This window comes from Tenrec ecaudatus, chromosome 4, assembly GCF_050624435.1.
Source record: "Tenrec ecaudatus isolate mTenEca1 chromosome 4, mTenEca1.hap1, whole genome shotgun sequence".
NCBI lineage: Eukaryota > Metazoa > Chordata > Mammalia > Afrosoricida > Tenrecidae > Tenrec > Tenrec ecaudatus.
In genome coordinates this window covers 85,424,418-85,448,348 of record NC_134533.1, presented here as the reverse complement: position 1 = coordinate 85,448,348, position 23,931 = coordinate 85,424,418, and the positions used below count along the sequence as shown (strand labels likewise).

Sequence of the window (23,931 nt, the reverse complement as noted above, 5' to 3'; positions counted from 1 at the left end):
TAAATGGAATGCATGTGGAAACACTGATTGCTGACAATCTTTTGCGAAATATGCTAGCTTTTTCCAAAAGAATTATGTGGGTCACATTGTACCAGTGGACTCTAGAGGAAGGATAGGTGGAACAAGGCAGGGAAAACACTCATTTTATCTTCTCATTTTTTAAAAATTGAATGAGTGAAACTTTTGAAGACATAGGCACCCCTACACTGGCTGTGCATACTTGCTTAGAAGCCTGAGCGATGGAGAATGGAGGAGGTAATCATTCATACCTGTGGTAATGGAGTAACTCAAGGTCATGTGCTTGTACTGTGTTTCCTGAAGTCATTTACTCATTGAACATTCTCTATGACCGAAAACCACGCCTTTCCAAAGGAAACAGTAAATACACCTAAAAGCCTTGCCCCACTTTATAGACGCCCTAAGAGACACAAGCTTCGCAACATGTCACCTTTGGGATGGACCGTACAGTACAACTACCTCTAACCAGCAGTAGGACACTGATAGACTTCCTTCCATTTTACCCAATTGCTCAAATCCCCGCCCAAATGCCTGCCTGGATTGGAAGTAGCACAAGGGCAGCCCCCCAAATCCCAGAGGTAGAAAAATGTAACTGTACTTGAATGCACCAGTGTTTATTAGCTTATAACCCTGGCTTTTATTGTCTTGTAGTTGTTAAATAGAGCATCTGCTGAGGCGCTCTTTTAAAGCCACCCAGCCACCAAAGGACAGACTTTGTGACTGAGGCAGCGCAGCACAACAACCTAGGTACCTCTGGCAACTAGCAGAGGCCTCGCAGCTACAGTCTGTTCGGCAGTTTCTGTTTGCACAGAAATTTCAAAGGAGCGCCGTGACCTCCTTCGAAGGCAGCTGCCCTCCGGAACACTTCCTTGAAAAGCAGTGATCACCACTTTGGAATGTGAACCAACCCGAAACTACGCAGGAACACATAAAAATGTATATCTCTGGAAAAAAGGAAGTCTTTAATGGCTTCACCAGTCAGCCTTTTAATCAAAGGAAATCTGCGCAACGTGTTAACTTATTTTTTTAATTCTTTTGAATACGCCTGCATGGAAATGATCTTTCAGGATTATGATTTTTAAATATTAAGATTTCATTTTATTCATCGTATCAGATAAGTTGTTCATTCCCGAGTGCCTTGTCTTTCTTTTGTTACCTGGAGGAACCTCAGAACCTATGGTATGGAGAAAATGAGCTATCCCTTGCGATACACAACTCTCAGTTATTGATGGCTGGATGGTCCTTTGCAGCACTCTTGAAAGGTGGCCGACCTCATGAAGGTAGCAGGCCGACAGGGTCCTTGTTCATGAAGATGGCGTGGATAATTATCTGTTTTTAGTAGGTGCTAAGTTCTGTGCTAAGAATTTGCTGTACTTTGCCTTACTAAAACCATCCTATAGATAATAGCAACTCTATTTTACAAAGAGGTCAAATGAGGCTCGGACTGATTAGCATTTTGCTTCCAATCACAGGACGGTAAATATGGAAACTCTAGTTTTAGCCTTTCAGGTTTCAGGTCTTCCTTGTAACTGAAGAACAAAAGAATAACCATTTCACAAAGAACTTGGGGTATTTGGGTCACATTTGAGTCGAGTGTCCTGGTGATTTTCAGCCCATGGGTGTCATGAATGTTAGTTTAATGAAGTCTGACTTGCATTAGCTGCTACTGAGATCTTAGGGAACTATTGGCGGGAAGCTTGGGCTCGCTTCCCCAAGCTTCCAAATCACTCTCTAAACCAAGGTCCTTTCAGTCCAGGTAAAAGTTTACCTTCCCCTTCCCTTGATCCTTCTAAAAATTGAATGGGGAGCTTTATAAACTCCAAATTAAGTGCTTCTGACAAACTGACCTCTCACTCACACTATTATTCACAAGGATGGCTGTCTGTTAGTCCCTTCCTGCGAAACAGTGACTGATTTCCTTTCTCGCATTTTCCTGGTTTCAAAGGAAAGCGTGTCACTGCTCTAATCTCCTGGGGCTGCCATGAGGTTGACTTGCCTCTTGGGTGACTGACAACAGCAGCCCCCAGTCCTGAGAAGCCTCAACTATGAGACTACACGCGGACCATATTACCTAGGTGATTCCTTTTCTTCTGCATCCGGGACTGATGGAAGAAATTTTTCACGAATGAGCACTTTACTGCTCTTGCTTTATTCATTCAGACTTCTTATACCATCTGAGAAGTTCCGATGTGCTATTCTGAACATGTTATACTTCACAAATATGATATAAAAACTTGGACACTATTTTTTTCTCTTTACCTCTCACTAACTCCCTGCCTCTGAGTTTCTAAGACTATAACTCCTTGTAGGAGTAGAAAGCCTCAGCTTTCTCCCGAATTGTTGGCTGGTGGTTTTGAACTGCTGATCTTGCTGTTAGCAGTCCTCCACATAACCACTATACAGGTCTTCTCCTCCGGAACTGACACGTTCTTCATCACTTAGGACCTGCCTGGATCCCACCTCCTGGGTCAAACTCTCCCTGCCCTCTCCATTAGAGGGGAAAGAGTCATGATCTGAGTTCCCATTGCAGGTAACTTTATTTACTTGGCTGCCATGTGAATGTTGGATAGATAGCATGTCATCCATTTCCAGTCCTAACGTTCCTATATCTGTCTTGATCCCTTCAACACCCAGTGCACATCCAATTTTCTAGGTCCTTGTAAACGAAACAAGAACTGCTTGTCTTTTCACAAGTACTCCAGATTACAGAAAAATAATTCTAGGTGAGTTGGAATCGACATGACAGCAGCAAGTTTGGGTTTGGGTTCGGCAAGCATGAATTAGGAATGCTGCTACACCAGAGGGCTTCCACAAGTTTGGAGAAAAATTCCATTATCTTTAAATTCCATTTTCCATGAACTCTTTTGAGCCCTTAACATCACCTTAGGGTCTGTGCTCTACAAATACCCACGTTCTGGCCTCCTGAATTCAGAAGAGTCGTATCTTCTCAGGCTGAGTGCTGAAGCTAGCATTACATAAGAGTGTATTGAGCATGTAATTGACATTCCCTCTACTGAAGTTATTCTCTACTTTAGATTTTGAAATTTCTGTCTCGGTGGTTCCCTTTGCATCTAAATGGTTGTTCTGATTATAGAAGAGATGAAGTGGTGGGCATAAGGTTGCCGATATCTGTGTTAGAATGGCCCAGAGTGTAATAATGAGATAATGTTTCTCTACCCCCTGTCCGTGAAGCTTCTGGAGCAGAGATCATATTTGAATTGTAAACTGTTTTATTCTGTATGTATGTACAGCATGACACCCGGCAAATAGTAGACCTCAATAAATATTTGTCAATGGAATAATGCTTCTTGGTGCTGTAATTGTCTCGCTTGATTGACTTCAGTTAAGTAAACCCTAGCATTGGTCTTTGTGTCCTTAGAGCTTTGTTGAATGACGTAGCTGATATGTCTGTGGAGACCCAGATGGCGCTTTGGTGGCACAGTGGATTTAGCATTGGGATACTAACCAGAAGGTTGGCAGTTCAAACCAACCAGCTATGGGGAAAAGATGGGCCAGTCTGCTTCCCTAAATATTTACTTCTTCACAAACCCTGCAGAGGACTTTTACTCTGTCTCATAGGGTTCCTGAGTCAAATCACCTCAACAGCAGAGGAGAGAGGTCCAAATTAGGGTTCCAAGTTAAAAAGAGTTTTGGTTTAACTTTCAAGATGATTTAAAACCACATTACCTGTCCATTCAAGGGAAATGGTGCGCTTCATGCCTGCAGTGGTTCCTAGAGCATGGAGAAGAACCCCATCGGGCCGATGAAGGTTGTGCCTCAGTTCTGTTTAGTGCAGTTCAGAGCACAAGCATAAGATTTCTTTAAGCCTTCAAATTTAAGAGTTGATGAGTAAATAAATAACGAATGGGCCAAGGACCGTTGATTACTTTGTTGAGTGCGATGTTGCCAGTCTCCTAGCTATCCTTAGAGCTTATCTTCTGAACCCTGGGTGTTGTTTGGAAGTTCTAGCTGGGGAGCACTTTCAAGGACAATCCTCCTATCAGGGAAGAGCCAGCGTTGGGAGGGACCCACATGGAGCGGTGAGAGAGGAAGGGGTCACCCGCCCAGCCAGCTGGACAAGTCAGATCAGTGCTGGCAGTCAGTGGCATGACACACACCGCAGCCAGAGCTCTCATCCTGGAGCACATACTGGTTTAAACTCTTCAGGACAAGGAATGAGTAACTTTTTGGCCATTGCTTTTCAATTTTAAAACATAGCCACAAAGTCTTTCATTAAAAGTATGGAAGCCACTTAGTTGCAACTGCTGTTCACAGTTTCCTGGCAATTTCACAACTCGCTGAACTCCAAACTTCTTAAATAAATAGTTCGGTTTAGCTAGTGCGCAGAAAACTCGATCTAATACCAGCAAATGACTTAGGGATGTTTGTTTCTTTCTGAGAAAAGATATGGTCCTCCCTGGAGAGCTTGGCAAGATATCCAGTTAGTCATTTTTTTTCTAAATTGTTTTAATATCTTAACTCTAGATTTATGGTTCATCTTTAAATTATTCAACTTCCTGCATAGTATTCTTTCCTGAAATTGTGACTTTTCTGGGTGTAGGCTGGACTTGGGTTTCTAGATATTCTTATTATGCATTCCACAATATGAATATTCACATTCTAAAAAACATAGGCATGGACTGTTATGCTAATATGCTTGCTATAAATCATGTGAAGTAATATTAAGTGATTAAATTAGTAATATCACATTTATTTTATTAATGGTACAAAAGGATGTCCTACCAAAATTTATCTCATGATGATATAATTTGAAAGCAAAATAACATGCTTCATTAATACATGGGTTTGTGTAAGATTGCTACCAAGAAATAATTTTGATTACTGATAAGTTTGAACATTAGAATTTTTCTAATGTATTTTGACGGAAGTATTTCAAAACACCTTTCTAAAACATTCTATTCCTTATCATGGGTGACAGCTCAGGCTGTTGTCATTGTCAGGCGCCATGTAGTCAGTTCCCATCCATAGGGACTCGGCACAAAACAGAATGAAACATGGCTCGGTCCTGCTCCATCCTCACAATCATTCCTGTGCCTGAGTCCATGGTTGCCGCCACAGTGCCCATCTGTCTCATTGAAGGACTTCCTCTTTTTGGCTGCCCTTTCTCTTTACTGAGCATGATCTCCGTCTCCAGGGACTGGTCTCTCCTGACTATCTGTCCAAAGTGTGTAAGATGAAGTCTTGCCATCCTTGCCTGTAAGGAGCTTGCTGGCCATACATCTTCCAAGAGACGTATTTGCTTGTCCTTTTGGCAGTCCATGGCACTTTCAACAGGGGGACCAAAACGGACACGTTTAAATGGTGGTTTCTGGTGAAGAATATTGAAAGCACCGTGGGCTGAGCTCTGGTTAGGAATGGAGAAAATGGAAGATTTGCCGTCAATGTTTACATCATTATTTGGAAATTCCAAATTATTTTCAGGACTTATTTTAAGCCATGGACTCCATTTATCATTTAAATAGGTTAACCTATAAAAGGGAATAAAGTTAATGAAGTGTCACCATTGCATAGTTACTTAGCACCCTGGCACATTGTATGGGAGAAGGAACTCTCTGACCACATCTGAACCATATAGGCAATAGTTTCTATATTAAATAAAGTGTATTTTCCATTTTATTTTCCTATTGTGTAGAAATAGAAATTATAATATTTTCTTAACAATATTCCAAAAATTAATCTTTTCATGCTGTCTTTGGGAGGAGAGGCTCTATACACCGGAATTTGCTGAATGGTTTTGCTTTTTCTTTTGAGTTGGCAAGAGAGGGTTCATTGTGAGAGGTTATTGTTACTTGCTCAGTTGAGAGTGTGTTAGGGTTTAAGTTCTTCTACGACACGAATAAAGATTCAAATAAGCTTGACTCCCACTTATAACTGATGGTAATGTTCATATTATTATTTAGGGTTTTGTCACATAGATTTTATAACTTTCCATATTATCTCTATCCTTTATAAAAATCCAATAAAACACAGGCATCATTCCTACTTTCAGGTGAAGAAACTGAGAATCACTAGTTAATAACTCGCTAAAGAATACATAAATGAGTGATAGAACTGGAATTTAAAGGCCAAAGTTCTTTTTATTAAACTTTGCCTCTCTCCTAGCCAGTGAATTTCCTGAATTTAGTATTGAAATATTTGCTAAGTATTTTCTTCAGTGGAAAAACTATGGGATAAGCCTTAATTGATCCCTCTTCCTCTTCAACAACAATTAACTAAGAGATACAAGAAAAATAAATGACCCAACCGATTCTATTTTTCAATTGGCTAATTCTCCTGAAAGAAGAACCCAACGCCATTGAGCTGATTCTAACTCTTAGCAACTTTATAGGAAAGAGCAGGACTGCCCTGTTGGGTGTCTGAGGTTGTTCAGATTTTTACAAGAGCAGACAGCTTAATCTTTCTCCTTGGAGTGACGGGTGTTCTCAAACCACCGACATGACGTTGTGATTAGCGGCGCAATGAGCAACTCACTCTGCCATCGGGGATGGAATTGAAAAGTTGATTCAGTGAACCAGAAATTGAAGAATGGGCCTTTTGAGAATGTATAGCAATTAATGGCATGTTGAAAAAGCATATCAACAGATATTAAATCCTAAATACTAGACTGTCACTTTCTTAAATTTTATAAAATGACCTACTTGTTGAAATAAGAGTAGGCATAAGTCAATTGCATTTAGAGATTTTATTGTTGCGAACTACCCTCAAGTTTGCTCCGGTTCAGCAGCCCTGCGTATGACAGCATGAAAGACGCCCGGGCACTGTGGCCCTGTCACACTCATTGCAATGTGTGGGCCCATGGTTGCAGCCACTGTGCTAATGCATCTCATGGAAGGTCTTTCTCTTTCTTACCAATCTTCTATGATAGTGGTTCTCAACCTTCCTAATGCCGCGACCCTTTCATACAGTTCCTCAGGTTGTGGTGATCCCCCGCCCCTCCCCCAACTATAAGATTATTCTCATTGGTACTTCATAACTGTAATTTTGCTACTGTTATGAATTGGAATGACCCCAAAGGGGTTGCAACCCACAGGTTGAGAACCGCTGCTCTATGATTTACTCCAGCTTGCTCTTCTTCTGGCATGGTCTTTCCTGATAACGTGGCCTCCAGAGTACTTGAGATGATGTTTTGTCATCCACTCTTTTGTTTGTTTGAGATGCACTTGTTTGTCCTGAAAGACTCCAAGTCAATGTCAGTTTTTCTTTTCCTCCCTTTTTTTTTTTTATAAGCCATTCAGGCCACTATTTAGGTTTGAGGGATAAGGAATCTGGAGATATGTGTTTGCTTTGTGTTTGTTTTTTTACAGAAACACATGATAGATATTTACACAGCCTGTCTCAAGAAATGAAATCAACTACAAAATCCTATTAAGGAAATCCTTCTAAAGAACATTGTGACTGTGCTTCTTCAAAGACAAATTGGATTCATTCTGGTAGTCTAGTACCATCAAATCGATTCCAACTTAAAGCATCCTTGCAGGACAGAGTCGACCTGTCTTGAAGGTCTCTGAGACAGCCTCCTCTTCTCGGGCATATAGGGCTCTGTCTTTCTCCTGTGGAGGGGCAGGTGGTTTGAAATTGCTGAACTTACAGTTATCCGTCCAATGGATCACTCCCTGGGCCATCAGGACTTCTGGTTCACCCAAAATTTACAGAGAGGCAAAATAAGGTGTGGATAGGAAAGTGACTGGTCTGAAATAATGGCAAACTCAAGAGGGAATCGGGTTTTGTAATGTCCTTGTTCCATAGGAGAAAAGAATGTCAGCCTAGAAAACCTTACAGGACAGTTCTAATTTGTGAGATGAGGTTCCTATGGAGAAGCAGCAACTGGACAGCATCTAACAACAACAAAGTCTTGGCTGAACCACACTTTTACTAAGCAGAGTGTGTAGATATATGTATATACATACATACATATATATACTTCAATTAATTTTGTTATCTTTGGAGCAAGACTTGGCATTTGTAATTCATTTTCTCTTATAGGAGATTAGATCTCATTCATATAAGGACCAATTCCTTTTTAGTGCTAAACACTTTCCTAGGTACTGGATACATGAACATTCCTGTTCCCATGATGCTAATGTCCTTCTGGAGAGAACAACCTGATAGATTGGGGGAGATGTTGATTGTGTTGCTGTATATAAGCCTAACCTATAAGGTGGGGGTCCATTACTGTCACCTCTGTTGTAAGGATGAGGAACATGAAACAACAGTGAGGATAAGTAACTTACTCAGGATCACACAGTCAGTACGTGGCAGAGTGGAGTCTCCACTTAGGGAGTCTAAATCTGTACCATGTTCCTTTATCAAAGCCTTAGCATGAGCAGTACCAAGACTGAAGTAGATATAACCAATGGGCATAATGGCCTTTAAAATTCAAAATAAAACAAACCTACTATCATCAAATCCATCCCAACGCATAGTGACTCTTTATCGAGTCGCTGTAAATCTCTGCAGGAACGGACAGCTCCATCTGTCTCCATATTTCATGGCTGATGGGTTTGAACCGCCAATCTTGTGGTTAGCCGTCCAAGGCTTACCCAACAGTGCCGTGGTCATGAGGGCTCCTTTAAAAGTTTAGTCTTTACAGAGCTCGCTGACCATATGGAACTGACTCACGAGGGTCACTTTATCTTTTTAAAGCATTGTTGTTGTTAGGTGCTGTCAAGTCAGTTTCGACTGTAGCAACTCCATGTGACATAGCAGAACTGCCAATAGGGCTGTACACTCTTTATGGCAACCTACGGCAAGGTCATTCTCCTATGGAGATGCTGGGTGGGCTTGAACCACCAGCTTTGGGGTTAGCAGCAGTGCACTTAACCGTCTGACTGCAGGATTTCTTTTAAAGATATAGAGGACAAACAATGACTTTTGTAGCCTGTAAGCCAATATTTGAATCCTTCCGCTTCCTTTTGTTTGCAGTGCTTTATCCCAAGGCTTTTTTTGATGATCAAATAATAGAACTGAAATCCTTTTCCAAATTGGGGTTTAAAACTTTTGCTCCTTAATTTTTCAGCATCTCTCCTTGGTATTTTTGACCAACGTGTTTCTTTGCAAGGAAGACAGAGCATGAGTAGTGGGGTGCAGTCTTGGGAAGAATGCTTGGTTCTAGAGGGCACTGGTTGTAAATTCAAGCTGCTTGGTAACTCGGGAGTTAGGCATCTGATTACTAACAAAAACGTCAGTGATTGAACCAACCAGCTGCTTTTCTAGAGAAAAGATTTGGCAGTCTGCTACCAGAAAGCTTACCTACTGCCTTACAAAACCCAGCGAGGCAGTTGGACTGTTTCGTACAGGCTCACTGTGAGTCAGGGTCACCTCCATGGTGTACTGCCTCTTGTTTTAGGCCTCTTTTCCCTCCCCATCTCCCTCTCCCTCACCCCAGAACAATATTATTCTTAGAGCCTCTTGAGCCTCTAAGATTTAGGTTTAACTTGAAAAATGTTTCTGAAGTTTAGAGTGAGTGGACCGTCCTACTTCTACACGATTGTTGATGCATACAGAATCTTGGAACAAATAAGCATGGTAAATAACAGTGGGGAAATGAGCTAGGGTCCAGTGGTAATTCCCCCTGTCCACTGACGATAACAGGCCATCCTTCCCCTCTGACGAGAAGCTCACATCAGGCTTAGAACTCTGGCCAAGTTGTGCTGACTGGAGTGAGCCAAACCATGCTGATGCCACACGCGGGGCCCATTTCTTCTAATGCCTCTGACTCCGTGGGAAAGCAGTCTCATCTGTGTTCAGGATTTTTGCTTTAATGAGGAAGTTTTCTTGGCTTCTCCAAACATGGTTAGCTTGCTCAACCACAACATGTGCTACGAGTTACTTGCACATTTATTTCATTTAACTCTAACTTTTTAAAGGCAGCAGCGGCCACCTCCATACTTAGATGCTTGCATGCTCAGCGTCTTGCACAATGCATCGAGCCTACTGTGTGATGAGTATATGTTGAATATCTAAACGGAAGAGCTCTACCAAATACACATATGTTATTTAAATGACGATTCTCTGCATTTGCTATCCTAATACCAGACTGGTCAAAATTAACAGCATCTGGCAGCTCCTCCTGAGGACCATGGTGGGGTAGTGGTTGCAAGTTGGGCTGCTAACCGCAAGGTCAGCAGTTTGAAACCACCAGATGCTCTTAGAGAGAAAGATATTTTTGGCTTTGTGGGTCTTATGTTTTCCTTTACAACTACATCTCCTGTGAGAGGGTGAAAGTAGCCTTATACAATATACAAATACCGTACAGCTGTATACGGTAAGGTGTGCTCTACTAAATTGATGTTAATAAATACAAGTAGCTTACCCCAGTTTGTTGACTTCTCTTCTATAAGACACATTCATCATTTAAAATCACATATATATTTTTTCCTATTAATATACAGCCGGCCCCGAGGGTATGAACATTTGACTTAAGGGCAATTTCTACATGTGCTTTAAACCAGCTCTGTGAGGGCCCAGTAAAGGAAACAAGAGCAGATTTGATATGGTACCTGGAGTGGGAAAAACATGGCCGAAGCCCTGCCATTGGAAGGTTCGGAAGAGTTCTATCCGAGGGCTGATGCTTAAGATTGGATTGTGGGCAGGACAGGGGGCAAGTGATACAAATGCAAAGGGATGTCGTTAGCAACATCTTAAAGTGGGAGGCCGCCACCTGAGCAGGACAGCCCTATATGCTCATAGTCCAAGGTCAGGAGATGTGCTTGGTATGCAGTGTGTACGCTGCCCACCACCTGTGAAAGGGGAATTGCATTTCTAGCAAGGCTTTGACCAGTGATTTTCCCTTTTGGGTTATCTTTCCATTTCACTGTAACTTTAACATTTTGAACCAGGTCCAGTGGCATTTCCTCAGCCGTGACTGATCTAGGTTAAAAATCCAGACATATTCTTAAAGGCACAGTAAAAATGGATCATGTTTACAACCTAGGCACTCCCTTTGCAGGTCTGTGCTCTGTATGTCTGTTCAGACAATATCCAATTGCATATATATCTATGGAACAGACCCAATGAGCTTACTTGGAAGGATGCCTGGAGGCGGGGCCAATGTTGCTTTTGCTGTACTAAACTAGCAGCTGCCCAGCTCTCCCAGCTACTCCTCTTGGCTGGACTCCTTGAGCGACAAGTCAGACAAGCTGTGGCCGGTGTGTCTTTTATGGCTGCCCCTGGTTTATGCCCTATCCAGCCACATCACAGACTGGCACCTGCTTGAATTCAGCCCCTCCACTTCAACTCTCAGCCCTTCTGATTCCAGTCAGGCTCTTCAGAGGACCCTGCTTACCCAGGGATAACCAGGTGTAAGTTTTCCAACCTCAAGGCTTTGGGCGCCAACAGAGAGCCAGATAAGTTTTTAAGTGGTTTACTATGTGTTGAATATAGACAAATGTAGGTACTATATATGAAATAATGGAATTCACACAAGTCCAAGTCACATAAACTCCTATTTTACGGAAAGTGTTATGGATGTTAAATGATGCATACCAATATTTTATCTACTCAATCCTGTTTTTGAGCATTTGGGATAAACTTCTTTGCTCTTCTTTACTTTTTAACTTTTCTGTTTTGCGGCAATGGGCAATTTCTTTTGTATAGAATAGTTTCAGTTTTTGTGTATGCCAGGATTTCTACAAACTCTCAAGAAATCTCAAACGATTCCCTGACTGCTTTCTAAATGAGTGGAGAGTGGACATGGGCCGCCCGCCTGGCTTGACTTAGCAGCGTACCCCAGGAGGAAGAGCCAGTACCAATGAGAAGCGCACGCGAGCAATCAGAGGTCTCCATGGTGGAGCCATGTGAGATTGCCCGTATGTGACTGTTTGTCAGCCCATAGGAGAAAGAACCAGGGATCTGTTTCTGTAAAGAGGACAGCCAAGAGGCAGCCATTGTCACGTGGAGTCACAATGTGTCAAAGTGGATCCCAAGGCACCTAAACTACAGCATGATTTGAAGAGGCTTCATAGAGTTCCAGAAAAACTTGCATTAGCTTCCATTTCCAGTTTTCCAGAAGTATTTTGAAATTCCCTCATAGAAATAACTTTTAACTAAGCCTTCTAGCATAGAACACCCCTCTGAAACGATAGAAATGTCATAGGCCTTTCTTTCAGTATGCTAAAATGTTACCATGAGTTTAATTTGACTGTGTGGCCATGGATTAGCCCTGAAATTGAGCTTTGAACAGAAACTTGAGGAATGAGTTATAAATTCACACTAATTCTCAACAGGGGTAGTTATATGGACCGCAGACTGTCTTGCACTACCAAAATAAACAAGCTGTACAGATTAGTAGTATAACAGACACTTATGTCAGTCCATGTAGCTTACTGAAAGGTGAATTCCAGCATTCAATTCTGACTCTTTTGAAATTTACACCTTTTCCATTTTCAACTATACTCCTAAATATGGGCCTATCTCAAGTGAGTCAGCTGCCTAAGGTAATTCTACCTTTCAGGTTAGCCCACCCATTTTTTCGTCTAGAGGTTCACAACGGTACAGCTCTTTTCGTAATAATTTATTGGAATACATTCACTTATTCATGACAGAGTTGGGTAGTTGTGATATATACCTTATGTAGTCTGAAGTCCCTTTAAAGAGAAGTTTGCCAACTCTTGAATACAGAAAATTGTATGCCATTTAGATGAGATAAATAAGCCCTGGAAGCACAAATGCTTAAGGCACTCTGCTCACCAAAAGTTGACAGTTTGAAACCACCCAGCAGGCCCACAGGAGAAAGGCCAGGCAGTGTGCCACTACTTGTTTGAGAGTAGACTCCCTAGCAACGCGAAACCAGTGAGGTTCAAATTGGCAACTTTGGTCTATAGCAGCTAGCTATCATTCTGCATGCATGGAGAGAGAGATCCAAAGCGATGGCTCACACAGCTGTAGAGACTGGCAGTTCTCAAGTTCTTGGGTCAGACATCAGGCTGGGGATGGTTCCTGGCACGTGGAGCTGCCGGCGCTGGATGAAACTGGCTGGCAGGCCAGACAACAGACTTCAGGGTCAAGAGTGGCGAAGGCTGAGGAACCCACCATCAACAAGTCACGCACTAGGTTGCTAGCTGAAGAATCAGATGTCAAATTATGAGAGCCAAGTACAGGACCCAAAGCAAAAAGCTAGAGAGCTTTGCCAGAAGGACCACATAGACTTGATGCAGGTCTCATTGCCTAGGAAACCCCTTTCATTTGATTGGCTGCCCACAGCAATTGTCCACAAATTCTGTTTGCATTTGTTCCCTTCATTCCTAGAATTGTTTTGTCGTGTACACTTCCCTTTCCTTTCTACAACTATTCTTAGAATGTAAATTATCAGAGTGAAGTTTACAAAAACTTTTTATTGTGAATTAGGTGAAGGTTTATAAACCACATAATCAAGTTTTCTGTGCAACAATTCATGCATAGTTTGTTTCAGCTCATCTATTGCAATCCCTTCAATGTGCTCTTGCTTATCTCACTTCTTCCCTGTGCTTCATGTGTCCGTCCCTTCTTCTTTCCTGACCCTCTGAACGTTGTCATTGGGAAGGCTGCCCTGCTGATCCTCAATGGTTGGTTATTCTAATGTGCTCTCTGCTAACTCAAAGTTTGGTAGTTCTAGTCTTTCTAGGGGCACCTAGGGAGAAAGGCCTAGAAATTTACTTTGGAAAAATCAGCCATGAAAAACCCTTCTGCTATTAAATGGCTGACTAGTCTAAAAAGAGAAAAGGCAATATACAATAAGAGGGAGGTTAGCAAAAATAATAGAAGCAGGGGAAGACACTACTGAAAGTGAAACAGGCATAGTGTTACTTACACCCCTCCTGCAATAGTGCTGCTAGACCAGTAGGTTTGGATAGACACTCAGGCTGAACAGGGTTATACTCACCTATCCATCCATCTATCTATCTATCTATCTAGAGAAAGAGAGAGAGAATTGACAGAGGCCTTTATGTGTATTCATCTTTGCTTCAAATAATCTACAAATCTAGTGATGCAATGTGGGGAGGCCAAAGTTACGAAAGCTTCTGAGACATGCCCGAGTGACTTGAGGGAACATGTTGTTGGGCCTGCAGGGACAGGAACCATATCTCGGGTGGCACCACGATCAGTTGGTATAAGATGGTACACAGAGACAATGCTGTACATCCTAATTTGGGGATTAGCCACTGGGGTCTTTGAGCTCATGAACAGCCATCACAGATACTGCTATTGGTCTCTCCCCATCCAGAAGAAAGAAAAAGAATGACTATTGAAAGAAATATGGACACAAACCAATGGGCTAATGGATCCTGCAAGTAAGTCTTCACCATCCCAAGGCTAGAAAATTGGTGGTGCCTGACTAATACTTCCAAGTGCTCTGAAAAGGATCGTGTTAGAAGGCGATGTCCTAGAGAGAGTGGGAGAACGTAAAACTCGGACTCATAGATAGAGCAGGCATACTGCTCAGAGAGAGCTCGTGGGACCCCCAGGACTATGGCCATTGGTCACATTTCACACTTCTCTGAATTCATTCCTGTGTCAGAATAATCGGAACTAAGTTTTCATTTTGACTAGTGGAGGCACGTCCCTGAGGTCAAACATAAAGGGGCATATTTTGCTTGAATCAAAGCTTGAAAAGTTTCACTGAGAATAATTGTGATTTGCTTTTCCCTTTCTCTCTTTATTTGGTTGCAGTACCAACAAGAGGGCACTAAGGTGACCAGTTATTGCCATGAGACGATGCCAGGCTGGGTGCATGATGTACTGGGCCGGAATTGGGCATGTTTCACTGGAAGAAAGGTGGGAACTACTTCTGAGCATATGAGTGTCCATGTGGCACACCATAAGAATCATCACCAAATGTAAGTCATCTAATTGGAACCTTAATTTACTTCGGGCTTAATATGTTTGTGTGTTAATTCATAGAGATTTCGCTCTTGATTATTTGAGAGGCATTTTTCTTCAGAACATGCAAAACTTCTCTAGAAAAAAAATATGTTGGCTGATGTAATTGAAAGGACTTTTAAAATTTTAATATCAGCATTGAAAATCTCCTTCTGTTGGGAATTCAACAACAAAAAAGAGTTCGGTTGAGGAATAAACTGGGCAACACAAAGTGAAAAACACCAAGTAGTCCACTCAACCAATGGTAACAAGGAGCCTGTATGCACACAGAGCAACAAGGTCAGGGGTTCATACGGTCAGCTTCAAGTTGAAGGTCTTCACAATGTGAAGGTCAGCCACCTGGCTAGGAAGGGCATATAGGTTACACCCAGGGGAGCGGAACCACTCAGTTACGTTGCACATTCTTCCTGGTAACAAACAGTGTTTCACCCTGACACGTTCTTCCTAAGAGCAACTACTCCCACACAGAACTTTTGTTTCCTGGGAATGCATGTCCTTCCAGATCCTTCCAATTCCATCCAGAGACGAGTGTCTCAATTTTGGAAATGTTCAGCCTGCGTGTTCCTTCCTTTTGATCGAGCCACCCCTAGACCTTTCTTCTTGCTGAAGTTCGGAGGAGCATCTTAACAGACAAGGCTGTATCTGAAAACCATTTCTCAGTCAGGACAGAATTACAGAGATCAAGATGAAACATGTCCAAGAGACCGACAAATAATTATACAACATGATTACTAGTGAAAGCGTATGAAACCAGCATACATTTATGTGGAGTCCACTGTTGGGAAACACAGCTATACTTGACTAATATGCTTTGACACACAGAACTGGATGAATGAGCTCTGAAAATGAAGATGTCAGGTGATAGGTATAAGTCAGCTAATAGTTCATATTTGACCTAGGGATAAATATATTTGTAGTATGGTACAAATATAATTCATATTTTAATATATATTTTTTTGTAATAGGGGACAAATATAGTTCATATTTGTCCCAAATTACATCTGTTAATTCATCTAGGTGAGAGCTTGGGCTAAAGGTTAGAGCTATGTAATGAAAAAGGGGTGCCATTCTGAACTAGTCAACTAGCAAGAATCAGGAGATAAAGCCCTTATGTAGAATGTTCTGTAGCTAGCACAATGTTAATTAATTACTGAAGTAGCTGATCTTATGTTTACAAAGGGGATAAATGAAACACTGAGTATCAGCAATATTTATATAAAACTTGTACTGAGCATATACATATAAATTCATATACATGAATTATACATGTTCTATGTGAGATATATAATTATATATAAGTGTGTGCTTTATACATATGCATATATACATAATCTAGCTTCTATTTTTGTTTGCTAATCACTGCCAGACCCCAGGAGGTATTTTTAGAAATGTGCTATGAGATTTTTTTAAAGCAACATGTAAAAAAATGCCATAGCAGCACTTTAAAAATACCTCCTGGGGGGAAGGAAGCAGTTAACAAACAAACAGTGTATTTTTTTAAAGTTTAGGATAGTTATTTTAGCTTATTCAATCTTATGTGGTGAATTTTGGTCCCATGCAATTCTGGGTCAGCCCCTAAGTAAACAGAGAGGAGGCCATATCTAACCTCTAGCTACTTCGAGGAGGAGAGTCCAACTCCACATACGCCTGAGGCCAGGTGCTATACGGCAGAGGACAAACGTACTTCCAACCTCCATCATTCTGTTACCCGGTCCAACACCACGTGTTCCTCCCATGATGTTCTACTTTCCTATTCGGTTCAATAATTCATTTCAGTGACCACACAGAATTTATAGACAGAGCTAATAATTGTGGGGACTTAGCAGGGAGGTTGACAAGTTCCCATGGGTCAGGGTCAATAAACAATAAGGACACAGTCCTTGGTTCACAGCAACACCTCTTTGCAGCCAGCAGCCAAGTCTCGCAATCGGGTCAGCCATGTGGTCCTTCGGCTTCGCCTCCAAGGCCCACTGCTCTGCTTTACAGACTGTAGTCTCTGAGCTGCTCCACTATTCTGTCCCATGGTGTCCTCGGTCTCAGCCACTTCAAATAGAGTTCCTAAACATGGTCCGCTGCTGACTCGTCTTCTGGTGGTTCTGGGATTTCTTGCTCTACTTCTTGTACACAGCAGAATGGCTTTGAGGATGCTGTGGTGTTTTTTTTTTTAAATAATTTTACTGGGGACTCATACAGCTCTAATCACAATATATCCATAGGTTCATTGTGTGAGCATTTACATCGAAAAAGACATTTTACATGGGTAGAGGCTGCAATCTCTCCTCTTGATTACTCTTTTACTCACTCCCCTCTCTCCCCCTTGTTTTACATATCTTATCATAATCCATACATTCATCCAGTGTGTCAAGCACATTTGCACATATGCTGCCATCATCATTTTCAAAGCATTCTTTTCCCGCTTGAGCCCGTGATATCAGCTCCCCATTTCTTCCCCACCCCATCCCCATCCCACCCTCCCTCACAAACCCTTGATAAATTACAGATTTTAATTTTCATATCTTACATTGTCCTCCATCACCTCTCACTCATTTTTCTGTTGTTCGTCCCTCTGGAAGGGGGAGGGGGTAATAGATTATAGATCGATCCTTGTGATCTATTCTCCCTTCACCCTCCCTTAATCCTCCTGGTATCTCTACCCTCATTGTTGGCCTTGAGGACTGTATCTATCCTGGATTCCCTGTGTTCCGGGCTCTTATCTGTAGCAGTGTGCATGTTCTAGTCTAACCTGATTTGTAAGGTAGAATTGAGGTCATGATAGTGGGGGGAAGGAAGCACCAAAGAACTAGAGGAAAGATGTTTCATCGGTGCTATACTGCACCCTGACCAGCGCATCTCTTCCCCGTGACCCCTCTGTGAGGGGATGTCCAGTTGTCTACAGATGGGCATTGGGTCTCCACTCCATATCCCCCCCACCCCATTCACATTGGGTATGATTTTGTTCTGGGTCTTAGATTCCTAACACCTGATCCCATCGACACCTTATGATCACACAGGCTGGTGTGCTTCTTCCATGTGGGGTTGGTTGCATATGGACATTGGGCTTCAACTCGAGTACTCCCTCAACACAAGAACACTTTGTTCTAACAATCCGGCAATATGTGATGCTCACCTTCCCAACATGATCACCGAAGACAAAATGAGTGCATAAGCAAATGTGGTGAAGAGAGCTGATGGTGCCTGGCTATCAAAAGATATAACATCTGGAGTCTTAAAGGCTTGAAGATAAACAAGTGACCATCTAGCTGAGAAGCAACAAAGCTGTGGCTTTTGTCTTAAAGCAGACCATAATCTCAAGGAAACAAAGGGTGGTAACTAGGTTCACATCCTCTAGTAAGTAGAGACCCAAAATACATCCCATCTTAACTCTACCCATGAGCACAGCAGAGAACTCCCTGAAAAATGTCATGCTAGCCACAGCCATAGAGGCTGCAACTGACACTACATAAGGGATTGTGATTGAGTTATCATAATAATTCTTAAACCTGAAATAACTGATGAATATTACTTATGCAAGCAAAGGAAAGCAAAGCAAAACAAACTGAGTAAAGGCAAAATAAACAAGACAGAAATACCTCTAAAATAATAATTACTTATATACTCATGTATAAGCTGGGTTTTTCAGCACATTTTTAATGCAGATTTTTTTGTAAAATTAGGTGCCTCGGCTGATATTCGGGTTGGCTTATACTCGAGTATATACGATACTTAGTAACCAACCCCTGTTCACAGAGGTGTGTTACTTACCCTGGCACTACTTACCCTGGGCAGTGCAAAGTAAAAAAAAAAAAAATGTACTCCACTCTACAAACTAAGATAAACCAAAAACCAAACTCACTACCACCGAGTCAATGCTGACTCACCATGACCCTCCTGTGGGTTTCCGGCTTTGTATCTGTTTATAGCAGTAGGAAGCCCAGTCTTTTTCCTTCGGAGCTGCTGTTGGTTTCAAACTGATGACCAGGGCATCACAACCTAACATATAGCCACTAGCCCAGGCTTCTCACAAACAAAGATGAAGCGGAATAAATTATTTTATTAGTTACCATGTAGTAACAAGCTGCGTATACTTGTAGATGGCTATGATTCTGTTGCAACATATACCAGCAATTCTAATTTAACATGAATTTTAAACCAGGCAGTAAGTAGGGGAAATTTAAATCCTTAGTCAAAAAATGTAGGCAGTTATTTTTGTTTTTGCTAAATTAGCTCTACTTTAAGTAACTTAGACCTCACAAACAAGAAATCTCAGGGTATTTCTGTCCTTGGAAGAAAAAAGATAAACCGTAGGGCTAATGGGTAATAAATAACCTTTTCATTTTATTTGAAATACACTAAATGTGTAAATGTCATGAGCCACTCAACAGCAGACAACATTGACAGTCATAGACTCTGAAGCAAAGGGGCGGTGGGGTCAGAGAGGATCAATTATAATTACCAGGGAAAAGGCTCAGAAAGATCTGAACTAGTCCATCGCTTCCATTTTGTGTGTAGTTTTTAAATTGCTTCCTTTGGCTTGACCCTTGAGAAACACATTTCCTACTAAGCAATTTACTTTCCCCCTACTGATTGTAATATACTCTGCATTCTACAGGAAGCCTGTTTGTGCGGTAATTTAAGCAATAAGCAGCTAACCTCAAGGTTGGCGGTTCAGCCCCTCCAGCTGCTCTGCAGGCGAGAGATGAGGTTGTTTGCTCCCATAAAGGTTTGCAGTTTAAGAAACCCTAAGGAGCAGTTCTAGTTTGTTCTGTCCGGTTGCTATATGTGTATGAAACAATCCATGGCAGTGAAGAAGATGTTTTCTAAATGGTTGTACTTTCTGTGATATTGTACATGTTACTTCTTTATTTAAGAATGTACTAACTGGAATGTTCAATCCTTCACTGGCTCACCTTTAAAATGAGCCTCAGACTGAATTATCTTCAACAACTCTTCCAACGCGTAATTATCTGTCTTACCATAGTACAGTACATTACTTTGGATTTCCTGGCATCTGTTAAAATAATAGATAAAACTTATGATGGCATCTTTTTATTACTGTAAAGCGTCTGTACGCTGTTAGGATAAAGGAAGTTAAACAAGATGAGAAGTGGGGCAGCCCACTTTCTCTCAATAAAATGGTTTCTCTCACCAATGGAATATATTGTAAGATAAACACTTATAAGATAAAAACCTACTCTTCTACCTGAAGAAGCAAATGCATAATTTATTTTTGGCTTTCGGTTAGTGTCATTTCAAATGTGATATAGGCAGATATACAATATGTCTAATAAAGCTACTCTTCTGCTTTCACATTTTCTAAAAAGCAGGAAAGAACTATGATAAAACAGTATTAACATGGTTGCTTATTTTCAGTTCTGCCCAGTTCTTTAGCTACAGGAAAACATTCTTTTTACAAACATCTAAATTTTAAAAAAGAGCAGTTTACAATATACCTGAAGTTTTTCACTGATCTGACTTAGGAGTAATACACTGTGCATGACTGACAAGTAAGGGAGATCTTGGGTAACGGGATATACTTCAAACAAATGACAGAATGCTTCATGCTGTGAGTGATACCATGAGGACTAGCATTTTTAGTACCGGCACATAGTCATGTGCAGATTAATGGAAAACTCAACCCCATTTCTTCAGCTTTATAAACATGTTCTTTGTATAATTTATCTATTTACATCCCTACTAATCAAAAGTCTTAAAATTTGTTTACTCCCAATGGCACTGAAAGCGCATATCATCTTCGGAAAAAAGTATATGTGTCAGGCTATTCCATCCATGAAACACTTCTTTATACTAGTGATAGATTATAAACATTTCAATAAATGTTCTAAAATAAGGAAACTATTGAATATATGATAGTACATCATTTTGTAGCTAGTCTATTCAATTAAAAAATATCTAGAAGATTACATGGTGATGTGGAAGTTGTTATTATATTAAAAACAAGAAATAAAAATATTTCGACAGAACTAGCAAATTTTTATAGAAGTATGCATAGTTATACTACAAATACAATTTAAATGCCAGCTATGGTTATAACTGAGTGATAGTATGGGACAACCACTTTCCCCCACCATTTCCCCTCCACCCACACACACTAAAACTTTCTACAACACACCTGTACAACCTACACAGTCAGAAAAGAGGGAGAACAGCAGAAACTGCATTTAATCTTGAGTTACCTTCCTTAAAGAGTATACCACTTCCAGCTTGGGCATCAAATATAAGAATGCCTCTTTGAATTCTATTTGTATTAGAGGAACGTGGTAGCACATTGATGAAAGCATGTGACAGTGAACTAAACAGTTAGTGGTCCAACGCCACCAGCTGTTCCACCTGGTCTGAGCGTGTTTTTATACAGATTTACAGCCTTAGAAAACATGTCCTTTAGGGTTGCTATGAATTGCAATCAGCTCTGTGGCTGTGAATATGATTGTTTGGGTTTATATACATTAGTAAGGGTATATTTTACAGTGTCCTATTTCTCTTGACAGGCATGCGAACAAACTCTACAAATATGACCACAACTTTGTGAAAGCTATCAATGCCGTTCAGAAATCCTGGACTGCAACGGCATACATGGAATATGAGACCCTAACTCTGAGAGACATGACCAGGAGAGGTGGTGGTCACAGACAGAGGATCCCAAGGTAATGAAGTACATTTCCTTATCACTATTACAAAGACTTCTGCTGAACCTCATATTTTCCCAACCTCCACTACTGTTTTATTTGTCATCCCACATTAAAGCTTTTACATGATCTCTTTTTAAAAATCCGATCTTCTCCTTGTTTTCATATGTACCTTATTCCTCTGTTTCTCTCCAAACCCTATATAAGGGTTATCCTCTCCCTGTGTCTTTCGCTTCCACCCCCCCTTTCTCATCCTCTATACTCGGGTTTGGGGTTTTATGTAATCCATCTTGGGGATGGTGGTTCAGCCCCCTGCCTTGGATCCTCTTTGGTCTCTCACCACCCAGTCTCAATTCTTACACATTTAATAGATTACTGCCAGTTTTATCTCACGCCTTGCTATAATTGTGTTACTACTGCATGTCTGTCTACATGTAAACTCATCTACGTTTAATAAGAAATAAATTTACTATCTTGACCTTGATTTATTTGCTTTCTGACAAAACAACCCATAATTGCTTAGAATTTTTCTTTCATTTTACTTTTGTTTACTCCTTTGCATCACTCCCTTGCCTCAAACACCCCTAACTTGCCGACAACTGTCAAATTTGTCCCCTGGAAACATCCTGACATTCTCTTCATCCTTTAACGTCCATCGAAAATAGAAAGAAAAGCAAGTTTCTTACTTATCAATATGAGGTAAGTAAAAAAGTACTGCTGCAAAAATAATATTTAAACACAAATATCAAAATTTGAAGCTCATTTTTTTCTTGACATGTCCTCCATCTATCTTGATGCACTTCCTCCTCCAGCGAGGTCTACACACTTCTGGGGGCATTTTCTCCATCTCTCTTTCTCTGCTGGAGAGGATTCTGTGCTGTTTGATTTACACCGCACCATCATGGCAATTTGGCATCCTTGCGGGACTCAACTCATGTTTTATTGAAATGATATTTGCATTTTGGAAACAAAAACTAAAATCTATAGTTCTTTATTGTCTGAAGGAACCATAAGGTGCATGGGGTAGTTTCCCAATGAAAATCTCATAGGGCAGCCTCATTGCCCTTGAAGAAAAAGCGGGTGCATTGATATGTTGACAAAGAAAATTCCTTGGTACAAGTTTCCTGGTCTTTTTTTCACTAATTCAGCTTTCAATTTCCTTAAATTTTTTCTCCTAATAAGCCTCCAAGATTATCCTATGGTTTTCAAGAAAAATGTTCAAGAAAACCCCTTTGGGATTCCAGAGAACAGCCACCATAATCTTGTGTTGTTTCTGTCTTACATTGTAGGAGTCAAGCAGACTGCCTCAGAGCCACTGATTTGAACAACAGTTGCTATTTACTTAGCTTTTTAAGGGACCAGTGTCTCCACAGGACAGTGCAAGACCATCTTTTCCTGTAACGATGTATAGACTCACAACCTTCTAGAGGGTCATTGTGAGTTAGGATCCATTGGGGCAATGGGCTCTTGTTATTGATGTTGAATGAATACTGTTGGTGGTAGTTAACATCACACTATCACAAGTTCTTTGTGCCTACCTCACTTCTTTTCAAACTACTCTACTGCCCCATTTCTTTGTATTCTGTGTATGTCATCTTCAACTTCACAGCCATCCACTTTCTTGGCTAGACCTGTGAAAAGGAAGTATGATCAGGTAGGCATACTGGACCATGTCATTGTTGTTGTAGTTGTGAGGTGTCATCGAGTTGATGCTGCCTCATCCTCACCTCTGTGCCACGGAAGGAGACACTGCCCAGGCCAGCACCATCCTCAGGACCCCATTGCATTGCTTGAACCCATTGTTTTAGCCAATGTCAATCCATCTCCTTAAAGATCTCTCGCTCATTTACCCTCTGCTTTATGAAGTATGATGTCCTTTTTCAAGAACTGATCCTTCCTGATATATGCACATGATATGGGAGAGGAAGTAATATGGGAGAGGAAGTCTTCCATTCTCCTTTCTAAAGGCCATCCTGGCTATGCTGCTTCCAAAACAGATTTGTTGTCCTTTTGTTGGTTCGTAGTCTACTCAATATTCTTCATCAGTACCGTAAGATAAATGCATAAATTCTTCTTTGGACTGCCTTGTTGGTTGTTCATAATTTGCATGCACACCAGAAAATTGAAAATGCCATGGTGTGGGTAAGGCATACCTTAGTCCTTGTGTTAGGCTGGGTTGACTAGAGAAATAAAATTCAGAGACACTCATATATGTATGAGAGGTTTAAATCAAAGAACAATGGTAAATTAAGAAAACATACCAGCCCATTCCAGATCAAGTCCATAAGTACAATATTACCACATATGTTGGTCCATAAAGTCTTCTTTAACTCACACAGTGATACAACAACGCTGAATGCAGGGAGATCACAGGTCAGTGGGTGGAAAATCT

General features: G+C 41.1%; 1 protein-coding gene across 2 annotated transcripts in view; it reads left to right on the top strand.

Annotated features, from left to right (window-relative positions):
* Nucleotides 1–23,931, top strand: part of CTSC (cathepsin C) — a 53,224-nt gene that overhangs the window by 14,620 nt on the left and 14,673 nt on the right. The window contains exons 3-4 of one of the 2 annotated variants that reach the window (XM_075546430.1): nucleotides 14,686–14,852; nucleotides 21,402–21,557. In XM_075546430.1, the coding sequence (XP_075402545.1) occupies nucleotides 14,686–14,852; nucleotides 21,402–21,557 (323 nt within the window). Of the gene's footprint in view, nucleotides 1–669; nucleotides 3,308–14,685; nucleotides 14,853–21,401; nucleotides 21,558–23,931 lie in introns of those variants that run through there. The other variant, XM_075546431.1, reaches the window with a different exon arrangement.